At 44.3% G+C, this 20,965-nt stretch overlaps 2 protein-coding genes across 4 annotated transcripts in view; both read left to right on the top strand.

The window, feature by feature from the left end:
* The first annotated feature begins 529 nt into the window (after positions 1-529).
* Positions 530-9,905, top strand: KCTD14 (potassium channel tetramerization domain containing 14). 2 transcript variants are annotated; one of them, XM_032679029.1, is made up of 2 exons: positions 530-2,019; positions 8,139-9,894. In XM_032679029.1, exons 1-2 carry the CDS (start codon positions 1,801-1,803, stop codon positions 8,808-8,810), a joined length of 891 nt encoding a protein of 296 aa, XP_032534920.1. In that variant the 5' UTR covers positions 530-1,800; the 3' UTR covers positions 8,811-9,894. The 2 variants fall into 2 exon arrangements, with proteins under 2 accessions (XP_032534920.1, XP_032534921.1); XM_032679030.1 differs by lacking the exon at positions 530-2,019 and adding an exon at positions 5,226-5,563 and having other exon boundaries at positions 8,139-9,905.
* Positions 9,906-12,143: 2,238 nt separating this feature from the next.
* Positions 12,144-20,965, top strand: part of INTS4 (integrator complex subunit 4) — a 33,269-nt gene continuing 24,447 nt past the window's right edge. The window contains exons 1-9 of one of the 2 annotated variants that reach the window (XM_032679027.1): positions 12,144-12,246; positions 12,894-13,088; positions 15,446-15,563; positions 16,245-16,351; positions 16,561-16,746; positions 18,578-18,628; positions 19,288-19,376; positions 19,620-19,740; positions 20,253-20,324. In XM_032679027.1, coding sequence (XP_032534918.1) covers positions 12,193-12,246; positions 12,894-13,088; positions 15,446-15,563; positions 16,245-16,351; positions 16,561-16,746; positions 18,578-18,628; positions 19,288-19,376; positions 19,620-19,740; positions 20,253-20,324 — 993 coding nt within the window. In that variant the 5' untranslated portion in view covers positions 12,144-12,192. The remainder of the gene's footprint in view (positions 12,247-12,893; positions 13,089-15,445; positions 15,564-16,244; positions 16,352-16,560; positions 16,747-18,577; positions 18,629-19,287; positions 19,377-19,619; positions 19,741-20,252; positions 20,325-20,965) is intronic. The other variant, XM_032679028.1, reaches the window with a different exon arrangement.

Genomic DNA, 20,965 nt, shown 5'->3' on the forward strand with positions numbered 1-20,965 from the left:
CCTTGCTTAGGAGGAAACACAGCCGGGAATGAGGACATCATGACCAAACCATGTGCATTATCCCCACAGGGTGATCTGTTGTCTGCAGCCCAGTGGCACTTTTTCTCCTGTGCCAGGTCCCACTAAGGAACGCCTTTTGTGAGCAGAGCAGAGCTTGGCCGTCTACCCGCCGAGCACTGCCTGTACCATCCGATTCGTCCTGTGGCTGATCCTGCCGGCAAGCCTGCTGCTTCATTTCACTCCTGTCCCAGGGGGATTTCTGCAGAGCGGAAATGAGTGTTTTGTGTTGTTACTTTGTGGAAGGCAGCTGTAACTTTGAAGAGATGCCTTTTTCTGTGTGCCTAATCCTGCCCCCCCGCAACTGGTCTCTCTGATAATGTAAATGAAATGCAAAGCCTTGTGCACGTGTCCTGTGTTTCCTACCAGCTGTCACTTCTGTATAGCTACTGTCCCCCAGACCATGAGGGTGACAGGACCTTGGCCACCAAGGCCAGGGTTCAGTGCAGGGAGGTGAGCTGGGTTTCTCTGTCAGAGAGTGGGACTTGTATTTGCCTTGGGATGGATGTTCCCCCAGCCCTCTGTTTCTCACACCTTGTAAAACCTTGGTGTAATCCTGCCACCACCCTGTGCTCTGTGCTGGGATCCCAACCTGCTCCCCAGCATCCTTCATTCCCTTCCCTAACATCCTCTTCTCTCCTGGATCCCCAACTTCTCATCTTCCCAGTACAATCAGTGACTGCACATCCCTTCCCTTGGCCTATACTCATCCAGCTCCTCATACCCAGCACCACCTTCACTACAAACAGTCCTGTGGACGGTCTGTCGCAATCCTCATTGGCCCCAGCAAAACCCAGGGTGCAATTCTGCCTTCTCCCTGCTTGTCCATGACACACTCTGGAGCCAGGAGCAGAGGAGGAGGTGGGGATGCTCAGCTAGGGTAAGTGGGAAGGCAGGGCTTTGCTCGTCTTCAGTCCCTGTGAGCTGTGGGGAGACCAGGGGCAAAGCCCTCGCTGGGTGGGTGGGCAGGAGCTGCAAGCTCTTCACAGGCAAGTTGGAGCCTTCAGTACAGACTGGGTCCCACCTCCAGGTGACTCCTTCTCTCCCAGACACCACCCTTGGGAAGTTCTGCCGAGCTGGGCACTAGAGGGAGGTGTTCCCTTGCCTGTTCAGGACATTTTAAAACAAATTCAAGTCTTGAAATAGCACTGCTTTGGCTGAACAAACACTGGTCCTCCAGCAACCTTCCACTTTTGATTAAAAAAGTGGAGATCTCTGAGGATCTATGGTGAGAGGATGATTGTGACCATGTCCTGTGCTGCAGGCTCCAGTTGTTGTTGCGTGTTGCTAACATGCTCTCTGAATCTGCCATATCACGAGTGAAATAACATCCTTCATACTGAAATGAGAGACTCATCAGCTCTTAAAGTCTCCATCTAAAATTAACAGATGTTCTGCAGATGGTACCCTGTTTCCTCTGATCTCCTGGAAGCAGCTCCATGCCTTGATCACCTGTTCATGTTCATGTTAACCCCTTTAGTGGGGCTCTGATTGCTGAGCAGCAACTGAAAGTCCACAGCACTGTAAAGAATGAGAAAAGCAGGAACTCCATCCCTTGCTTTTATTTTAGTGAAGATCTAATTGCACAGAAAATAACAGAGAAAATTTCCCCAAAGAGAATAAGGTATTTCTGAAAGAGTGTGAACATTGGGAAATGCCCTGCGAGCTAAGCTGAACATGATATAAACATGGGAAAGAAGTCAATGAATATGGGTATAAGGAGAATAATTTAGTTTCTTGGGAATGTGGGCACTGATGGTCTTGTTGGGTTGTTTTAACAAATGGCAATATGAATGGTTAAATCTGTATCCCAGGGGTGCCTCCCCCCATTCATTCATTAGAGATGGAGCACACAGTTGGCCAGCAGACATTTTGTTTCCTTGGCTTCTGATGGTGTCCCGGGGCCTGTCCAAAGCCAGCTCAGATCTCAGATACAAGCCATCAACCATGCATTCTGAGAAGGTGGGTGGAGCTGATAAATGTCTGGAAGGCCTCAGGTAGGAATGTCTACAGTGTTTGTACAGCACATGGTGTTTGATTTAGGAGTGGCTTCTGAACTGCAGTCACAAGCCCAGCTGCAGTTCCTGAGCAGATCTAAATCAAACTGCTGATGGTTTCGCTTTACAGTAAAATTTTCACAAATTGTGCAGGCTGGCCACAGGTCACCAGAGCAACCCAGCAATTTTCAGGAATTGTAGAATATCCTAAGTTTGAAGGGAGCCACAAGAATCAATGAGTCCAACTTGTGATCCTACACAGAACAACCCAAAAAATCACTCCATGTGCCTGAGAGCATTGTCCAAACACTTCTTGAACTCAGACAGGATTGGTGCCATGACCACTTCCCTGGGGAGCCTGTTCCAGTGCTCAACCACCCTCTGGGTGAAAAACCTTCTCCTGGTATCCAACCTACTACCCAAGCCACAACTTCTCTGGGCAACCTGTGCTGGTGCCTCATTACCCTCTGAGTAAGTGTACGTACCAGCACAGAGATGTTCCAGCTCATTGTTATCTACAGATTTATAAAATTATGTTATGCACAATTTATACAATTTTACAAACTTGGTAACTTAAATCATATCCTTCATGAAAAGGGGGGAAAAAATCCAACAGTGGGTAATTTGTAAAGCAGGACTGAAAAATGTCATCTTAAAGCAAGTCATCCGGTTGGTGGGATTAAATAGTAAAAGTCAGACTTTTCACATACATAGTAACTTCTAGTCAAAACACTTCACAGACTTACAGGACATTCTTTGTCCCATAATGTGCCAGAAAAAGTGGCCAAGTTATAAAAAAGGAGCAAAAGAGCGGGGGGACCGGACCAGCATGTTCATCACACTGAAGGACAAGCCATGGTTGGTCTAGCAGTAGAAAAGAGTTATGGACATCAGCTAACAAATATTCTTTCACTGAATGCTAAGGTTCTCTGTAGTAGCATTGAAGGTTTGGCCTCAAATGCCATTAGCCACCCTTGATTCTGATTTGGGGAAACCTTTCAGATGAGCTTTTGAACAAAGTAAACTAGTTTCCTGCTCTTTACCCTTCCCTAGTGAAAAGCTTGAGTGAGGAGAGAGGTGAGAGTCCACCTGTCTATCCAGTTCTGTACCTGCAGAAGGAAAGGTTATGACCTCCAGCATCAAAGATGTGATGGACATGAACTCTGTCAGGATATTTTCTGAAGCACCTACATTAACCAGCCCGAAGAATAGGATTTGCGGGAATCAAAGGCCCAGAACATGTGGATCTTCCAGCTCTCCCTCTTTTCCAATAAGCCAATTGATTCCAATTGATTTTTTAAAATTTATTACAAGTCACAAAACCTGGGCTCCCAAGCAGACCTCATTAGTGAATCCAGTACTATCACTTCTGCTGGTCTGGCAAAGGGAAAATTCAAACCTTTCTATTCAAAGCAGCCAGGATACCTCAGACACAGGTTATTACTGGGGATCCCTTAGGATTTGGGTTCGATGACAGGTTCACCCAAATGCACAAAACATTGAAAAGTGTCTGGGTCCAGCTTTGCTGGAGCCCTTGGTGAGGACAGACTTTATTCTCAAGGTGAGTGAATCAGTGCAAATTCTAACTCTTTTTTCTCCATGCCTCAACCTCCTGCTCACCTTAATGCTGTCTTCTGGGAGGATATAGACCCAGAAAAACCCCAGGAGAACTCAAAACAACAAAGCTGGTGTCCATGAGCACGATGAAGATTTTGTGCCAATTATTTCCTTGTATATCACACTGTTGATTTTCATGATTAATATCTCCCCCTGGAAGATTTTTAGGAAGCACTGTATTTGTCTGAGATTTTCCCTTTTGTTGCTGGTACCAAGAAGCAGATTGAAATGAAAGACAGTGAGGCAAGGTTGGTAGAGGAGGTAACACCTTTTATTAGACCAACAGAAACTGAAAAAAAAAATGGAAAAATACCCAAGCAAGGTGAAACAGAATCTGACAGACCTAAGAAACAGCCCTGAGAATGGTTCATGTGCCCTAACGCCTGGATGGTTTTATCCATCTGTGTCAGTTGATCTAATAAAAGATGTTGTCTCTCATTACAAACATTAAGTTACATCTATACCACCATAATGAAGTAAAGACACAGAAGTGATGCATGGCCTGAAGACAAACTTGAAAGCACCAGTGTACTTGGAAACACCTAGAATAAAACAAAGGAGATTCTGAAGAGCTGTGGTCTAGTTCTGGAGAGGTTATTTAGGCTCACTCTGATTTGATACTCTGCATTTAATAAATTAACAAATACGTAGATTCATCATAGAATCACAGAATGGGTTGGGTTGGGAAGGAACCTTAAAGATCATGTAGTTCCAAACCCCCCTGCCATGGGCAGGAACACCTTCCACAAAACCAGGTTGCTCAAAGCCCCATCCAATCTGGCCTTGAACACTTCCAGCAATGGGGCAACCACAGCTTCTCCCGGCAACCTGGCCCAGTATCTCATCACCCTCACAGTAAAGAATTTCTTTTTACATCTGATCTAAATCACTCCTCTTTGAGTTTAAAACTGCTCCTCCTTGTCCTGTCACTTTCTGCCCAAGTAAAAAGTCATTCTCCCTCTTTTTTATATGCCCCCCTTTAAGTATTTACAAGCCCACTTGCAGTACATCCTTGTGAGTGTTTTGATGTTGTAACAAATAGTTTCATTATCACTAAATCTATGGTGCTGTTCACATTCTATATTTGGTGGATATAGGATATTAGAAAACACTGTCATGCAAAGATAATAATCAAATATTTATGACCAGTTGAAAAGAATAGTTCAGGCTCAAGCAGAGATTTCAGTTTGGTTTTATTTACCTTGCCCAAATTACTCAGTGCCCAGTGACTGTATGGGTGAGAAAGAAAATGCCACCACCTTGGACAGGTTGTAGACACCCCGATCTGTCGTCAATGGGAATGACAAATGGGATCAATGAAATGGTTTGGGATAAACTGTACCTTAAAATAGCAGCTCATGGAGGATAAAAAGCTGCAAAAATGTTTACTGGGAAATGCCAGGTTTGAGACAACCAGTTGTCAAGGCAGAGGCAGACACACAGGCACACATTGCGGGGCTCCTTGTTTGGAATGGATTGTTTGGCACTTAGTCACCGCACCGATAGCACTGCAGGAGGTGTGCGCTGGCAGCCAGCCCAAGTCCACCCTGCACCTTGCTGGCTGCCAGAAAACTAATGAGCAAATACTTCCGCTTTCAAGCTGTTCCCTCCCCTCTCCCTACACCTGCAACTAGTACCAGGGCTGTGGCCAGAGCTAACTGGAGCCTGCAGGGCAGCAGCTGGGTTGGGAGCGTGGAAAAGCTGACCCAACAGATAAAGACCAAGTGAAAGAGGCTTGGAGCACAGCTGGGAGACACCCTGCGTGTAGGGCAGGACCCTAGCACTGAGCAGCAGGTTTTCCCAAACAACTGAGCCCTCAGCTCCTGGGGAAGATGAGTATTTCGTCAGAGCACAAGCCCCTTGGGAAGCAGGTCACCGGCAGCTTGCATACGGTGAGTAAGGTACAGGCTTAAGCTTCATGCGGGATCAAAGCACCCTCTTTGGGCTACATTTGAGTGGTTTTTTCCCTCACCTGTTATCCTGAAGACACCAGGATTTGCCAGATGTATGACTAAGAAGATCCTAGTTAAACAGCTGTGTCTGACTCTGGCATCTTCGCGCTTGTTTGCTTACAGAAGGGCCAAGTCCCTCACAGGTATACAAGGTCTGGCAACAGCAAATAACCAGATTGGTTCTTCTTCTCCTTAAACAAGAAGTGGAATTCAATTAATAGGAACTTTAATTGGTCAGATCCCTAAATAAAGGCCTGCTGTGGGTTTGGGGGTTTTCAACAATTCTTAAGAGTCTCTAATGATGCAAAAGCTGTCCTGTGTTGTTAACATGCAGAATCATCAGGTGGGAGCAGTAGTTTTTCTACCTATTAAGAGAATTAGTGGCAATCTCAGATAAGCAGAATATTACTAGTCAGCAATCATTGATGAGATGATTTCTTTTTCCTCTCCTCTGCCCTCAGTCTGTTGCTAACCAGTTTGTCTTCTCTGCTATAGTTGTACAGTCTCTCCTCCAGACCTCTCTGCCTTTAAAAACCCAACCTTCTTGTGCTGAGCTTTTCAGGTGTAGGCTATAAAACTTTCCCCAGGGAGGTAACTGTTTTACAGATTAATAAACTGGGCACAAATAGGGGAATGACTTTCCTAAGAGTCACCTTGCTGACTGGTTACAGAACTGGAAATCAGCTGGTGCCATCTCTCTCAGCCTGCTGGGAACCAGTTTGGTGCCAGGCCAAAACCATTAATTATGTGAACATAAAGTTAGTCAGGCTACTGTATTAATGAAGAACATGTTATCCATTTGTATTAGTGACAAACAGCATGAAAAAACCAACCTGCCATCTGAAAAAGGAGCAAAGGCTCAAAAGCATGAGACCCTTCTGTCAAATGATCCCTGCTGGGGAGAGCTGTTAGTATCACTTGGACTAATGGCAAATCTCCTAATGACAGACTTTACTACAGATGTTTCTTTGGGCTGTGTTCTTCAGCGCATGGTAATCACAAGATAGTCTCAGACAGAATAATATTAGTCATTGACCCCCAGGTAAATGAAGCCACCAAACTAGTCCAAAGCAATACTCCAGCTGGGTCTTTGGTCTCAATCTTCTATTGCTTTCCTGGGTTGCTTAGGCTGTGAGCAAATTTCTGCTAAATCTTAGAGTTTGCTGCTGTTCAAAGGGAAGGTTTCCCCCTGCACCAGGTTATCTGTTCCTGGTTCCTTCCTTTTGTCAGCTCTGTTACTTGCTAAATCGTCTGTGAGCCAATCCAGCTCACTAAGATGAAAGAGAAACAGAGCTGGCACGAGACGAGCAACAGAAGCACATAGGTAGGTACAAGGACAGAAACAGAAGAGGGCAGCAGGAGCCCCCCCTTCTCTTGATATGAGCTGTGAGATGAGCTCACGTCACCCCACGGGTTTGTACCTGTGGGATCCAGCTAAGCACATAAGTACACACTTCACTTGAGGCATGTGACTAGCAGCACTGAGGCAGATCCTTGCATGATCAGATCCAAGAAAGCGCAGGTGAGCTCCTGGAAAATAGGGTTGTTTATTGACTCACGCCTTCCCAATGGCAGGTGTGGCCCTGGCCAGGCTTGTGACTTGCATTACAGCAGTGACGGTGGGGGGGGGAAAGAGCTGCCTTCTTTCTTCCCTCTTCTTTTCATCTGCTGAGAATTACGTAAAATGACCAAGTGCAAAGGGAGGCTATTAAAATTCTTCACCACTGAACTGTCAGGAAGGTCAGACTAGACACTAGGTCCAGCTTTCCAGGCCTTCAGACCTCCTCCAATTCAGAAAATGGTGTTAATGCATAGGGAGAAAAAAAATCCAAACAAATCCACAAACTTTACATTCCTCCCTCTTAAATCCATGTCAGTTTCATGAATTATTTCCTTTACTTCCTAGCTAAAGCTATCATATATTTTTTAGGTGCTTTGCTAAACAGCTTCTGTCCAGCACCTCTGATGTGCTGGATTTTTTTCAGCGTTTGTAACTTTAGTTTTTAGTGTTTGTAGCTTTAGTTCCTCCTTTGAAGAGAAAAAACCAGCTTAGGTGGTAAGAATGAAGTGACACAACTTTGGGTTCTATCCCTGTCCCTCTGCACATGGGGAGGATGAGGGCTCACATATTGCTCTTGCTGTAAGGACAATGGCCCACAGGGACAATGCTTGTGTGGGACTTAGGAGATCAATGTTGAATCCTGTAGTCACTCACAGCTTCCCTGGGCAGGGTACTTCTTTTCCCTCTTCCCCCTTGGGAAAACAACATTTTCCTACATCCCAAGATGTGGCAGAGACTTAGCCATTTAGAAATGTTCAAGTCTCTGCTGCTCTGGTTGCAAGGGCTGTATAAGCATCCTGCATCTGCTTTTAATAATAAATGGGGTGGATGCTCCCACCTGATCCCCAAGAGATGGGAGCTCATACCGCTTTTCATACAATCATTCCAACTCCCATGCTGATGGCCTCAGACTAGTAATGCACATGGCTTTTTGTCCCCTTGTGATACTTGCAGTTGTCACCAATCGTGGAGTTAAATGTTGGTGGGGAGATGTACACGACAACACTGAGCACCTTAAAGAAACACCCTGGATCCAAGCTGGCAGAGATGTTCACCGGCCAACCCAAACTCAGGACTGACTCTGAAGGGAGGTTCTTCATTGACAGGCCAGGTACCTACTTCAAATACATCCTGGAGTACCTGCGCAGTAACCAAGTGCCCACCCAATGCATCCAGGATGTCTACAAGGAGGCATTGTTCTATGACATAGAACCTCTAATCAAGCAGCTAGAGGACTCCCCACAGATCTTTGGGGAGCTTGTGGCAAGGAAGCAGTTTCTGGCTCGTGTGCCCAACTACAGTGAGAACATTGAGCTGATGATCCGCATTGCGAGGGCGGAAGCGGTTGCATCCCGCCGGTCCAGCGTCATTGTATGTGTGGTCAGAACTGAGGAGGACGCGGCCAGGTGTCAGGATGCCCTGAACAGTTTGGACATGGATAAAAAGTCTGTGGTGAAATTTGGCCCCTGGAAGGCTGCGCCAAGTATTTCTGATCTTCTGGACTGCATTCAAATGGATGTTGAAGCCAAAGGGTATAAAGTATCCTTTCAGCCCCACATTGCTGAAAAAGGTTTTCGCTTCAAATCACATGACTTCTTCTACAAGTTCCTGTTCACCTGGTGGTAGCAAAATGCCATCATTGGTGGGGAATGGAAGGAAGCAATTATTAAAACAAATTGGCCTGGGCCATAGAGACTAAGCCATAGACTACCAGAGAAACAGGAAGAAATGCATGGGTCAATGAAAGGATATTCTTTGGCTGTTTGCCAAATTAAATTAAGCACTTAACAGTTACTATTTTCTTGGGCTTTAGGGGATAGCTTTCTAGGGGATTTAAAAAGTACCAGGAAAAGGAAGAATTTTACTCTTTCAGTGTTGCTGACTATTTGTTAAATTTAGAGAGATGGATCTGTGGATCGAACCAACCTCACTCAACCTGAGAGAAATGAATAATCCCAAATGTGTCTCATGGATATGTAGAGTTGGTCTCTTGGTGCAAATGGGAACAGGTCACACGTGAAAATCCTGATGGAAATAGTGACATCAACACATGCTCAAATTAAATTTGGCTTCTTAATGAGAAGGCAGAAGCTCTTCTTCTCCCTGCTTTCCACACCAGAACCTGGGTTAAAAAGAAGGATTCAGTGTCTATGATCTCTTCTTATTCCTTCAGTAGACAGCCTGCTCTCTAGTTGATGTATTTATTACCATTATTTATTATTTATTCTGAAGGAAAGATAGAGAACCTCAGTTCCAGGATCAACAAAAGGCAAAAATACCATCACTTATATGAGAAGTTTATAATCTAAGGACATGCACTCATCTCTCAGGCCACCCAATTTTAATTTTTTCTTATGACATTCATTATTATTATTATTATTATTATACTATTTCTAAATATATATGCTTCTGGAAGAATTGGGAAAATTCACCCTGATTTGATGGGAAGGAAGTGTTACTGAAGCAGTAGCCTGAAAATTCTCTTTTTTTACAGAACACAAGTTGGGTCCTAAATTGTGTTTTAAAAATCTTAGAATTTGAAAGTTTATTTTTATACTGGATATGTCTTGGTTTTAATCACTCTGAAAATCATAATAGCTAATTTGATAATGATTGTATTTCCTTCACTTCTTAGAAGATGGATTTCTTCCAGTTAAGGACAATAATCATAGAATCATAGGATGGTCCCTGAGATGTTAAATAAATAACTTTTAAAAGCTTTTTGAGTGATGCAGAAGTGCTTTATTTGCTTTTATTTACTTTATTTACTAACAGGTTCTAAAGTCCTGAAATTTTTTCTTTATGGCAATGGATTTGAATCATTCCTAATTAAGCTGAGTTTCAGATGTGCTCATCCTAGCACAGATTCCTTGACAGTGACAGTCATGAGTCGTGCCACTGACTGCATGGCAGTTCTGCTGTATGTGTGAGGAGATTCTCTGAGACCTCTCACATTCCTAACCTTGGTAAGAACAGACACAGTCAGTGTCTGAGATGACAAAAAACATTAGAAAATTGGATCTTTTGATCCTAATCAAGTGGTTAGAAGAAGAGAGATTGAGGAGGCCTCCCAGTAGACAAAAGGCTGCTTTAAAGAGATCTGTTACACTTTGTACATACCAAAGGTCAGAAAACCGGCTGAAGTCACAACACAGGAGATGAAAATTATATATTAGGAGAAAACCTTTTGATTATAGGGTAGCTAAAGTATCAAACCAACCAACCTCCTAAGTCTATAGGACTGCTGCCATGAGAAACTTTAATTTGCACATACTCAAATCCTATGTTCAGTTTTGGGCCTTTCTTGATAAGACAGACATTGAGGTGCTGGATTGTGCTCAGAAAAGGGCAATTGAGATGAGGAAGGGCTGGAGCACAAATCTGATGAGGTCTGGATGAGGGAGCTGGAGATGCTTAGTCTGGAGACAAGGAGGCTCAGGGGGGACTTTCTCCTTCTCTACGAGTCCCTGAAAGGAGGTTGTGGCCAGGTGGGGGTTGATCTGTTCTCCCAAGTGACAAGTGGCAGCAAAAGAGGAAATTACCTCAAGTTGTGCCAGGAAGAATCAGGAAAAATGTATTCACTGAAAGGGTGGTTAGGCATTGGAACAGGCTGCCCAGGGAAATGGGAGTCACCATCCCTGGAAGTGTTCAGAATATGTGCGGATGTCGCACTTGGGGAAATGGTTTACTGGTAGGCTTGACAGTGCTGTGTTAATGGTTGGACTCGATTACTTTAGAGGTCTTTTCCAACCTTAATGATTCTATGATTCTAATAGCTTCATCAAGGATGGTCTAATAAAACAGCACAGGCTTGAAGAGACATCAAAGGATCATCTGGTAGAGCCTCTGCTGGGAAAGGGAGCCTGAATGAGATTGTTGAGCGTCCTGTCATATAGCGAAAACTCCCAGTGATATGGACTCCACCATGTCCCTGGGGAGGTTCTTCCACTGAATGATGGTTCTCACTGTATAAAATATATTTCTTATATTGAGAAGAAAATTCTCTTGGTGTAACTTGCCCCTGTGGTCCCTTGTCTCATCTACACTGCTCCTCGTGAAGAGAGATGCCATACATCTTTGTGGATGCCATTTAAGTACAGGGAACACTATGCTGAGGTCCCCCTGGGGAGAAGAGACACAGCTCCTTCAATCTTCCCTCTAAGGCAGTTTCTCCAGACCTGTGATTGCCTCCCTGGCCCTCCTTTGGACCCATCAAACAAGAGGATGAAAGGACAGTTTTAAGCTGCGCCAGGACATGTTTAGGTTGGATATTGGAGGAATTTCCTCATAGAAAGGGGGATTAAACATTGGAAAGGACTGCCCAGGGAGGTAGTGGAGTCACTGATCCTGGAGGTGTTTAAGGAAAGATTGAACATGGCACTTAGCGTCATGGTCTAGTTGACAAGGTGATGTTCAGTCATAGGTTGGAACTGATAATCTCAGAGGTCTTTTCCATACTAACTGATTCTGCATTTCTGTGATTCAGCCCTTTCCCAAATCCTCTTGTCCCAAGGATGTGACCGAACTGTGGCCATCTCTGGCTACCTCTGGTGACACGGTGTCACAGACACAGCTGCTGCCAGTGTCTCCTGTCATCTAACTAGACATGTCTGCCAGGCGGCTCCTCAGTGCCAGGGCCTCCTTCCCCTCTGCTCCAAGGAGACATGTTTGAAGGCACACACACTTCCATGTGTGTCTAATGCAACATCAAGTCACGTCACTGATACATACATATTTTATACTTTTATTTATATTGTTATATGGTCCTTATATGGTCTAAAATCCAGTACTAGCGAAACCGGTGGGTATTCTGGAGGAAAGCTGCGCGGGGCCGACGCCCCGGGCAGCGACGCTGACTACGCTGGCCAGACCGCGACCGCCGTGTCCGCCCCGCGTTCCCAAAGCGACAGGAGGCTGCTTTACCATAGAGGGCGGCCTCCGGCCGGAAGAAGAGGGCGCGCCTCGCGGCCCGCTCGATGGTTCCCCTTCCGGGTCGCTGTCCGGCGCCATGGCGGCGCACCTGAAGAAGCGGGTGTACGAGGAGTTCACCAAGGTGGTCCAGGTGGGTCTGGACGGGCCGGGACGGGCCGGCCCCGAGCTCTGCCGTGCGGCGGGAGGTGCCGGCGGGTGATGCGGAGCTGCGGGGGAACCCGCCGGCTCAGCCCGGGAGCGCCGCCCGCCCGCTGTGCCTCGTAGGGGGGTGTCCCGAATGGGGCTGGGGAGGAGCGGGGCGGGGCGGCTCCGAGTTTAGGGAGGCTAGAGCTGCCTGAAGGGGAGGGGGCTGCGGGAGGGGGACGGTGCTCCCTTTAGGAGCGAACTGGGGAGGGGCGCGACTGCTGCGGGAGAGACGCGGCTCCCCCCAGCCTGGGCCTGGGGAAGGAACTACAGCGAGTTCCTGGGCTGCTCTAGGCCGGTGGGCAGAGGAGAAATCGTGTTTGCCCTGGGTTGGTTGTCTGGTGTTGGAAGCAGAAGGGTTTGTCCCAGGTTGGGGTGGGGAGAGGCCATGTGTCCCGGGGATGGGGGTACCCGGGCAGGACAGGAGCAGCCGCAGGGGTCTGAGCAGAGGTCTGAGGTTCCTTCCTGAGACAGATGAGGGAGAGGCCAGTGACTGCCATGGGAGATGGGATCTTCCTCAGGCTTCCCTATGTTCAGTCTGGGCAGGAGTGGGTCAGGATTTGCTGTTTCTGAGCCATGTTCCTGTGTGCACAGCAGCAGCACGAGGACCTATCCACCAAGAAGCTGCGTCTGACCAAGCCCAGCAAATCGGCAGCACTCCATGTTGACCTGTGCAAAGCCACCTCGCCTGCAGATGCCCTGCAGTACCTGCTCCAGTTTGCCAGGAAGCCCGTGGAAGTGGAGAGCGTGGAAGGGGTTGTCAGGATCCTGCTGGAGCATTATTACAAGGTGGTGAAACTGGGAGCCAAGCATGCTTGCTTCTTCTGGTCTTCTTGTCTTGGTGTGGGATGTGGAACAGAGAATCTCAGGCTCCTATATTGCTGACTGAGTTACCAGCTGGACTGTTGGGTGCCCTGTGTGAGGAGACTGAACAACTGCAGCCCCTTACCCAAGTGATTTCTGATCACTTAGTTGCTTTGCTGATGGTTTCAGGAGCCTGTGACAAGGATGTGGCAGTGTTATCCCTGACCATGGCCTGCATGGTTAGTCATAACTTGACAAAGGACAAAAGACATGTCAAGTTTTCCAGGGAGCCTGACTGTCTAGAGCTGTTTCAGCTTTATCTGAATCCTTCCTGACTGATGTTTCTTTCCTATGCTCCTGATTTCCTCTAGCTAAAAACATTTTAGTTATTGCTTCTGCTGTGAAAAGGGACACTTTTAGAATCATAGAATCATGGAATGACTTGGGTTAAAAGGACCTTAAAGATCATCCAGTTCCAATCCCCTGCCATGGGCAGGGACACCTTCCACTAGACCAGGTTGCTCAGAGCCCCATCCAGCCTGGCCTTGAACACTTCCAGGGATGGGACATTCACAGCTTCTCCTGGCAACCTGTACCAGTGTCTCACCACCCTCACAGCAAAGAACCTCCTCCTAACATCTGGTCTAAACCTACTCTCTTTACGTTTAAATCCATTCTCCCTTGTCCTGTCACTCCATGCCCTTGTGAAAAGTCTTCCTCCATCTTTCCTTTAGGCTCCCTTCAGGTACTGCAAGGCCATGGTTAGGTCACCCCTAAATTGTCTGTCCCAGGCAGAACAATCCCAATTCTCTCAGTCTTTCCTTGTAGGAGAGGTGCTCCATTCCATGGGTAATAGATGATAAAATGATGCTTCTGAAAAACTTTTCAAGTGGTGTGTGGGGGAAAGGTGGGGGATAGGATATTGTGAACTGGTGTTGCTGTAAGTGATGGTGTGTCTTCAAACAGTGGCCTGAGGTGATCCTGAAAGTCCTTTCCTGATTTCTGAGGGTGATTCTGATGAAGGGTTCGAGGTACCTTCATGGTGTTTTGGTTGTGGAGACAGTGATCAAACCTGCAATGTAAAAGGAGAGCTTTCACTGATTTCCTGCCCATGAGCCAGCAGGAGGAAAAATTGTCCACTGGAGTGGAGGGCTGCTTATAACTCGATGTGGTGGTTTAGTCTGGGCCTTCCTTGGTGACCAGTTTGTAACCAAGGAAGTGCCCAGATTTACCTGGTATTCCCTATGGTTTTCACGTAAGCCAGGGTATAAGAAGAAAGGAGGAGAGGCCTTGGCTCTCTTTCCTTCCGGCGGCTTGGAGGTGCAGGTTCCCTGCTGTTGAGTCTGCCGTGTTGGGGAGTGAGGCCTGGTAAGGGCTGGCTGACCTTGGGAGGTGGAGGTTGCCGGCGATCGTTCCAGCGCGGCTTTCTGTTGTCCCAAGGAGAGTAGTGAGATATTTCTTTTCTAACTCTTTTAGTTGCTAGATCTTGGGCTATTGATCATGTTTATTTTATTTTGGTTTTGTTCTTTTTTTTCCTTCCCCCTTCCCTTTCCCTTTTCCTTTTGAAATTGTACATATGTTTCAATTGTATATAAATGTAATGTAAGTGTAAATATATTTATATATATTGCTTTAGCTCTCTCTCTTGTTTGGGTTCTCTTGGGTTTTTTTTCTTTTCTCCCTTGGTTTTGGGGGGAAGCTCTTGTAGTGAGGTTTGGAGACTTGGCAGGGAGCCAGCTTCAAACCACCTCACTTGATTATAACACTGCAGACATTATTCGTAAGGCTATTAAAAGTGTCTTTATAACTGCCTTTCCTAAATCACTGATTTCATTTGTACTCATGAAGGGGCTTGTCCTTTAATGAAAAGAACATAATGGAGAACAAACACCAGATGTGTAAATAGCCCCATACTGTGGAAATCCACGAATCCTACCACTGATGTGAGCAGTCTGATGGCAGTACTTTTTGTTCAAGCACATAACTTTGACCCTGAAAAGAGAAAATGCTTCTCAGGTCAGTTGAGAAAGGAGCTACTCCCATGGGTGTCACGTTTGACAGCCCTTTAATTTAAGAAAACTTTAAGTTTTCGAACAGTATGAAGGTAATTTTGAGGAATTATGAGTAAAAGAATAATTTTGAAATGTACTGAAAGCTGCCATGCAAACATTCTGGCATAGTTAATTTTCTGTGAGGTGTGCTGTGGACATAGGGAGGAGGAAGTAGTCTGACAGTAAGATTGAGACCTTCGTGCTGAATTATGTGTTGGTTCTGCCCTTGTGTAGTGTTGTATGTTCTTCAAACATGTAAAATGAATAAGGGTGTGTGTTGTTTCCTTCCAGGAGAATGATGCCTCGGTAAGATTGAAGATTGCATCCTTGCTGGGCTTGTTGTCTAAAACTGCAGGATTTTCCCCAGACTGCATTATGGATGATGCCATCAACACACTTCAAAATGAGAGTAAGTCTCCCTTTTCAGGTGGTGCTTGAGGTCAAGGCAGAATTGTGCTGTCAAAGCATTTGGGACAGTGGCAAGGCCTTACATCTGAGGTGTATGATATGGAATTGCTGCTCAGGGTATTTATTTTCTGCTTTTGTGAATGATGGCAGACAAGTACATGTTCTGAGGAGAAGAAAAATGTTCCTCAGAACTGCCTGCTGTATATCTTTGTTCTAAGGGAATGCAAAGTTTGCTTTTGCATCTCCATGTGAGAGCTGTTGCTTCTGAAGTCCTCCTTTCTACGGGACTGTCTTGTTTGAAGAGGAATCCTGTTTGAAGAGGAGTTTTTTTGGTACCGTGCTGCAGGCCAGCTCATCAGGTTGTATCAACATGAGTGTAGCCAGCAGGTCAAGGGAGAGGATTATTCCCTTTAGCTCAGCCACATCTGCAATATTGTATCCACTTTTGGGCTCCTCGGTGCCAGATTAGCGTTGGTAAAGTTGAGTGAGTTCAGCAGAACCACTGAGGTGGTTGAAGACTGGAGTACGTGATGTGCAAGGAAGAGCTGAGGGAGCTGGGCTTGTCCAGGCCTTGAAAGGAGAAAGTTTCAGGATGACCTTCCAACCTGGGTCAGTCTGTGATCCTGTAGCTGGTAGGGGCTCGGTAAAGTGGTATTTAGCATTTCACTGTTTTGTTTTGCAGAGTCTCACCAAGTTCTCGCTCAGCTGCTGGACACCCTGTTAGTGATCGGCACAAAACTCCCTGAGAATCCATCTATCAGGATGAGACTGGTAGAGGTAGCCTGCAAGGTAAGATGGCCTCCAAGAAAAACTGCCACAAGAAAAAAAGAAAGGTAGTCAGTATTTAAATTGTTCTCATTTTTCTCGACCAACTGTTACAGTAACTGCTTTTTTTTACATTTTTTGACTGCTGGGGAACTTAATGTGATAAATTTTTTCAGAGGGGTGAGAGAACAATAAGAATCCAGTTACATCTGCTCTTTGCTTTTTTTCCCCAGCATCTGACAGATTCTTCTCATGGTGTAAGAAATAAGTGTCTTCAGTTAATTGGCTGTCTTGGACCAGTGGAAAAAGGCGTTGCAAAAGAAGCTGAAAGCCAGGCTGCCAAAGATGTCCAGAAGATAATAGGAGATCATTTTAATGACCAGGACCCTCGTGTTAGGACTGCAGCTATAAAAGCCATGGTAAGTGTTGCTGGTACAGTGGAAGAAACGGTTTGAAGTTGTATAAGGAAGCTGGTGGAGGCTGCAAGGTAATCCAGAGGTCTGGGTTAGAGATTATTTAATTAACTTAGTAAAAGTCCATTGAGTGTATTAAAATTACCTGGAAAAATAAACTGGGTCTCAAAATGGGAGAGTGATATGAGATCTCAAAGGGCATTTGAGTGATTCATAATAACTTCTGTTTCAGCTATAGCTGAAGGAACTTTTCTATTTGTTGACTCTTTTGAGTGTATGTAGGCTCTTTCTTTCAGTGATAAATCTGTATTTCTTGATTTAGCATTGATTTCCAGAACTATGATAAGCCACTAGTGTTTCAACATGCAGTAGGTGGCTGGTTATGACAGGAAACCTATATGATAAGTCCAGAAAGAATTTCAGTTTGTTGTTTTAAAACAACATTTACATTTTGCCCTGTGGTCACATTCATTAGTGTTCTCTAACTGTTCGTGAGGTTTACTGTTGTTTTGTGTGGGGACCCTTCAGAAGTTTTTATCTTTGCAGAAATGCAAGCTAAGACCATGCATTTGAAAATGTTGCTTAACATGAGTTGCCTGTGAGTGTGTGGGCATACAGAAGTTGCTCTATTACCCTTAAAGCTTATAACAATATCCCATCTAAAGTGATGGTCAACAAGGGTATTTGAATTAATGATATTAAACTCCAAAGAAGGAAGAAGGATGTATTTAAAGAGATCAGATTGCACTTTAACCTGTGTGGGATCTCCCTCTGCTGGAGGTTACACTTACTCTTCACAGAATCATAGAATCTTTTAGATTAGAAAAGACCTCTGAGATCATTGAGTGCAACCCTTAATGTAGCACTGCAAAGTCCACCACTAAACCATGTCCCTAAAAGCCACATCTGCATGTCTTTGAAATCTCTTCGGTGTTGGTGACTCCGCCACTGGCTGGGGCAACCTCTTCCAGTGCTTGTCAACTGTTTCTGTGAAGAAATTTTTCCTAATACCCAATATAAACCTCCAATTTTTGTCAGTACAATTTTTTTAAAGTAATTTGCATGACTTTTATGATGGTGTTCAACCAAATCCATAGCAAGATTTATGACCTTGAATTTATAATCACAGCACAGAGAAAACTGACTTTCTGTTGTCTGAAGCATGGAACATCTTGAGTGAATGCAGGGTCACTAACTACTTCTAGGATTCTTGATCGTAGTTTCCCTTACTACTGTGTGGGGGGTTTTTTTTAATTTTGTGTTGTACTTTGAAGAAGTGGATATAGAGATGAAAATGTTTCTTGTTGACTGTGTTCAACCAAATATTATCCCTTTGTTTATAAGTCAGATTCATGATACTGCCTTATTCCAGAGAGAAGCAATGTTTAGTAGGACGTTTTTTGCTGTTCCTCTGGTTTGGTAATTGAAAGATTTACAAGGCATGAAAACTCTTTGACAATGCTACTATTGGATCCATGTTTCAGGAATGGGAATAAACTAATTATTTTGAGGATTCCTACATCTGTTTTAATTGTTGTTGAATATGGCTAACACTAAACAATTTTTTGATGGTTGAGAGAATGGACAGACAGTGTATTTAGATAAATTGTATTTTCCTAATCAAACTATGAATGGCTCTGAAGTTGAAAAAATTACACCAAAGTCAAGGATGTTATTTAAAATAGTACTCTTGATAAAGCCATATTTTAATTATAGCAGCAATCAAGAAATGCAAGCAGCTAAGTTTACTCAAAGCAGAAAAAACAGTGGCGGAAATTTGGTCTGTGTCACTTAAACCTATAGTTACACTTTCTTATGGCTTTTTTTTCCCCCATAGCTGCAGCTTCATGAAAGGGGATTAAAACTACAGCAGGCTATTTACAGTCAGGTAAAACCTTGTATTACTTTGTATTTGTTTTGTGCTTGTTTGCATATCTTTGTTTTTAAGTTGTGTGACAGTGTGCTTTGAGAGGAGGAGGGCACTGAGCAGAGGAGGATTATTTTGCACTTAGGTTGCTGATACTCCTTCTTGTCCTATGACAGTAAAAATAAAAGTCTGTTTTGCATCCATTGTGCTTAAATGCACTAAAACAATATATACTTTGGGGAGATAATCATGGGAAGGGCAAGGCATGATGTAATCATTACTGTCATTTGACAGTAATAGTCTTGAAGTCTTAAATAGTCTTGAAGTCTTAAACCCTTGTTCATTGGAGAGTACCCATGAAGCCCATATTTGTTATGTCAGTAAGGCTGTGCAGCTGCAGCCTGTATCAAATTAGTTCTGTTACAGACTGACATTTAATCCTCCCTGCACAGTACAGGCAATTCTGGAGTTCTCCAGCATTGTACCTGGTTGACTTTATTAGTACTAATCTACCTGATCGAACTTGGAAATACTAGGGAGTAGAAGGGAAGATTGAATTCATCCTGATTTTTAATCTGTCTTTAGTGGTTCATGGTAAGGGTGCTGACTGGACTGTGGGAAGTGAATGAAAGCTCAGATGGAGACGTTTCAGGTGTATTGGACTGTGACTCTTCTTTCAGGCCTGCAAGCTGTTGGCAGATGATTATGAGCAAGTGCGTAGTGCAGCGGTTCAGCTAATTTGGGTCCTCAGTCAACTTTACCCTGAAAGGTATGTACTGCATGCAAAGTACTCAAAGTATTGGCAAAGTAATCACCCTAATCCTGAGACTTTTGTGCTAGTTAGTCTGAGGAGTAGCTGTTAGGAAGCTGATTTGAACAAATTGCTGATGTCTGATAAGAGTACACTGGTGCGGTAAAATTTTGCTTCCTGGTATTTGTTGTATATCCCTAAGAATTAGGCCAGCCGGTATGGAATACAATCAACAAACTTATTTGTGTTTCTGTCTGTTAGCATTGTCCCAATTCCTTCTTCTAATGAAGAAATTCGCTTGGTTGATGATGCCTTTGGAAAAATTTGTCACATGGTTAGTGATGGTTCCTGGGTTGTTAGAGTACAAGCTGCTAAGTTATTGGTAAGTTGTATTCTTTTCCTCTCTAGCTGAGAGTAGTTCCTCTTTAAGTTGCTTTAGTTTTCGTATATATTTGAAAAGAAATGGGAGGATGTTTAAAAACTGTATAGGTAAATTTCTGGAGATGAAAGAAATGAGAGAGGTTGAGGAAACCCAAAAGTTTCTCAGCTGAACTAGACAGTGATTCTTTCCTTGAGGGTAGATGGTTGAGTATCAAAGAAAAAAACAAGCACTTTTCATAATTCCCTGCCCCTACTTCTCCACCACAGGACATGTAAACCAACTGAACTCAAGAAAAGCCATACTAACCTCAGTAGGCAAAGGTGATGTTCTGATTGTTTTAAGTACAGTTCTTTAGACTCTGATGTATGGTAGTGTCAGGCATTGCAGAAAACTGTTGGAATGAAAGGGTAAGATTGGATGCTGTGTTGGGATAAGTCAGGAAATTAAATGGTGCAATTTTTAGAATGATCCTGTTTCTTCTTTTGATTTTTGGTTTTTTTTTTTTCCTGTAGGGTTCTATGCAACAAGTTAGCTCCCATTTCTTAGAGCAGACCCTTGACAAGAAGCTCATGTCAGATCTGAGGGTACGTAAATGTTTGTTTTTCTGTCTGTAGGTACTAAAATTGCACAAGAGGAATGTTAATGTTGAGTGTGTTTGTTTACCTTGTCCTTGCCTCAGGGCTGCTGAGAGTTAATTGATGGTGACAGGTTTTCTTTTAGATTAAAATCAATGAAGCAATTGCTAATTTTAGATTTCATTAGTATAGCATGTAATAAACAGCTCTAGGCTATCCAGGTTTTGCAACAGCTGAAAGGGAAACGTTTGTGGTTTTGTGATAGTCTTTGGGCTAAAAGCTTTATTTATTGCATATGGAAAGACTGTATCCTAGTTTTAGGAGCAAGCTGAGGAAACCTCCTGCGAGATCTGACCACTAGACCTGGACATTTCAAGAGACATGAGTAGCTAAAGGCTACTGAGCCCTATGAGCAAATTTTTTAGTAAAGCTCCTTCCTTAAGCAACATGCTTGAGGTTATTATACTCAGGTTTTTTCTGTCTGCAGAAGAATGGTGAAGCTAGAGTTGCTAGTTTTGGTGGGCTGCTTTTTAAAGGCTGTTAAAAAAAGTGCTGCACAGCTTTATTTACAGTGTTGGGGGAAGGAGATGAACTAGCAAGCATGCTGAATGAATATCCCATTTTACACATTGCTGAACTCTGGATAGCAT

Source organism: Chiroxiphia lanceolata, chromosome 2 (assembly GCF_009829145.1).
Source record: "Chiroxiphia lanceolata isolate bChiLan1 chromosome 2, bChiLan1.pri, whole genome shotgun sequence".
Taxonomy (NCBI): domain Eukaryota; kingdom Metazoa; phylum Chordata; class Aves; order Passeriformes; family Pipridae; genus Chiroxiphia; species Chiroxiphia lanceolata.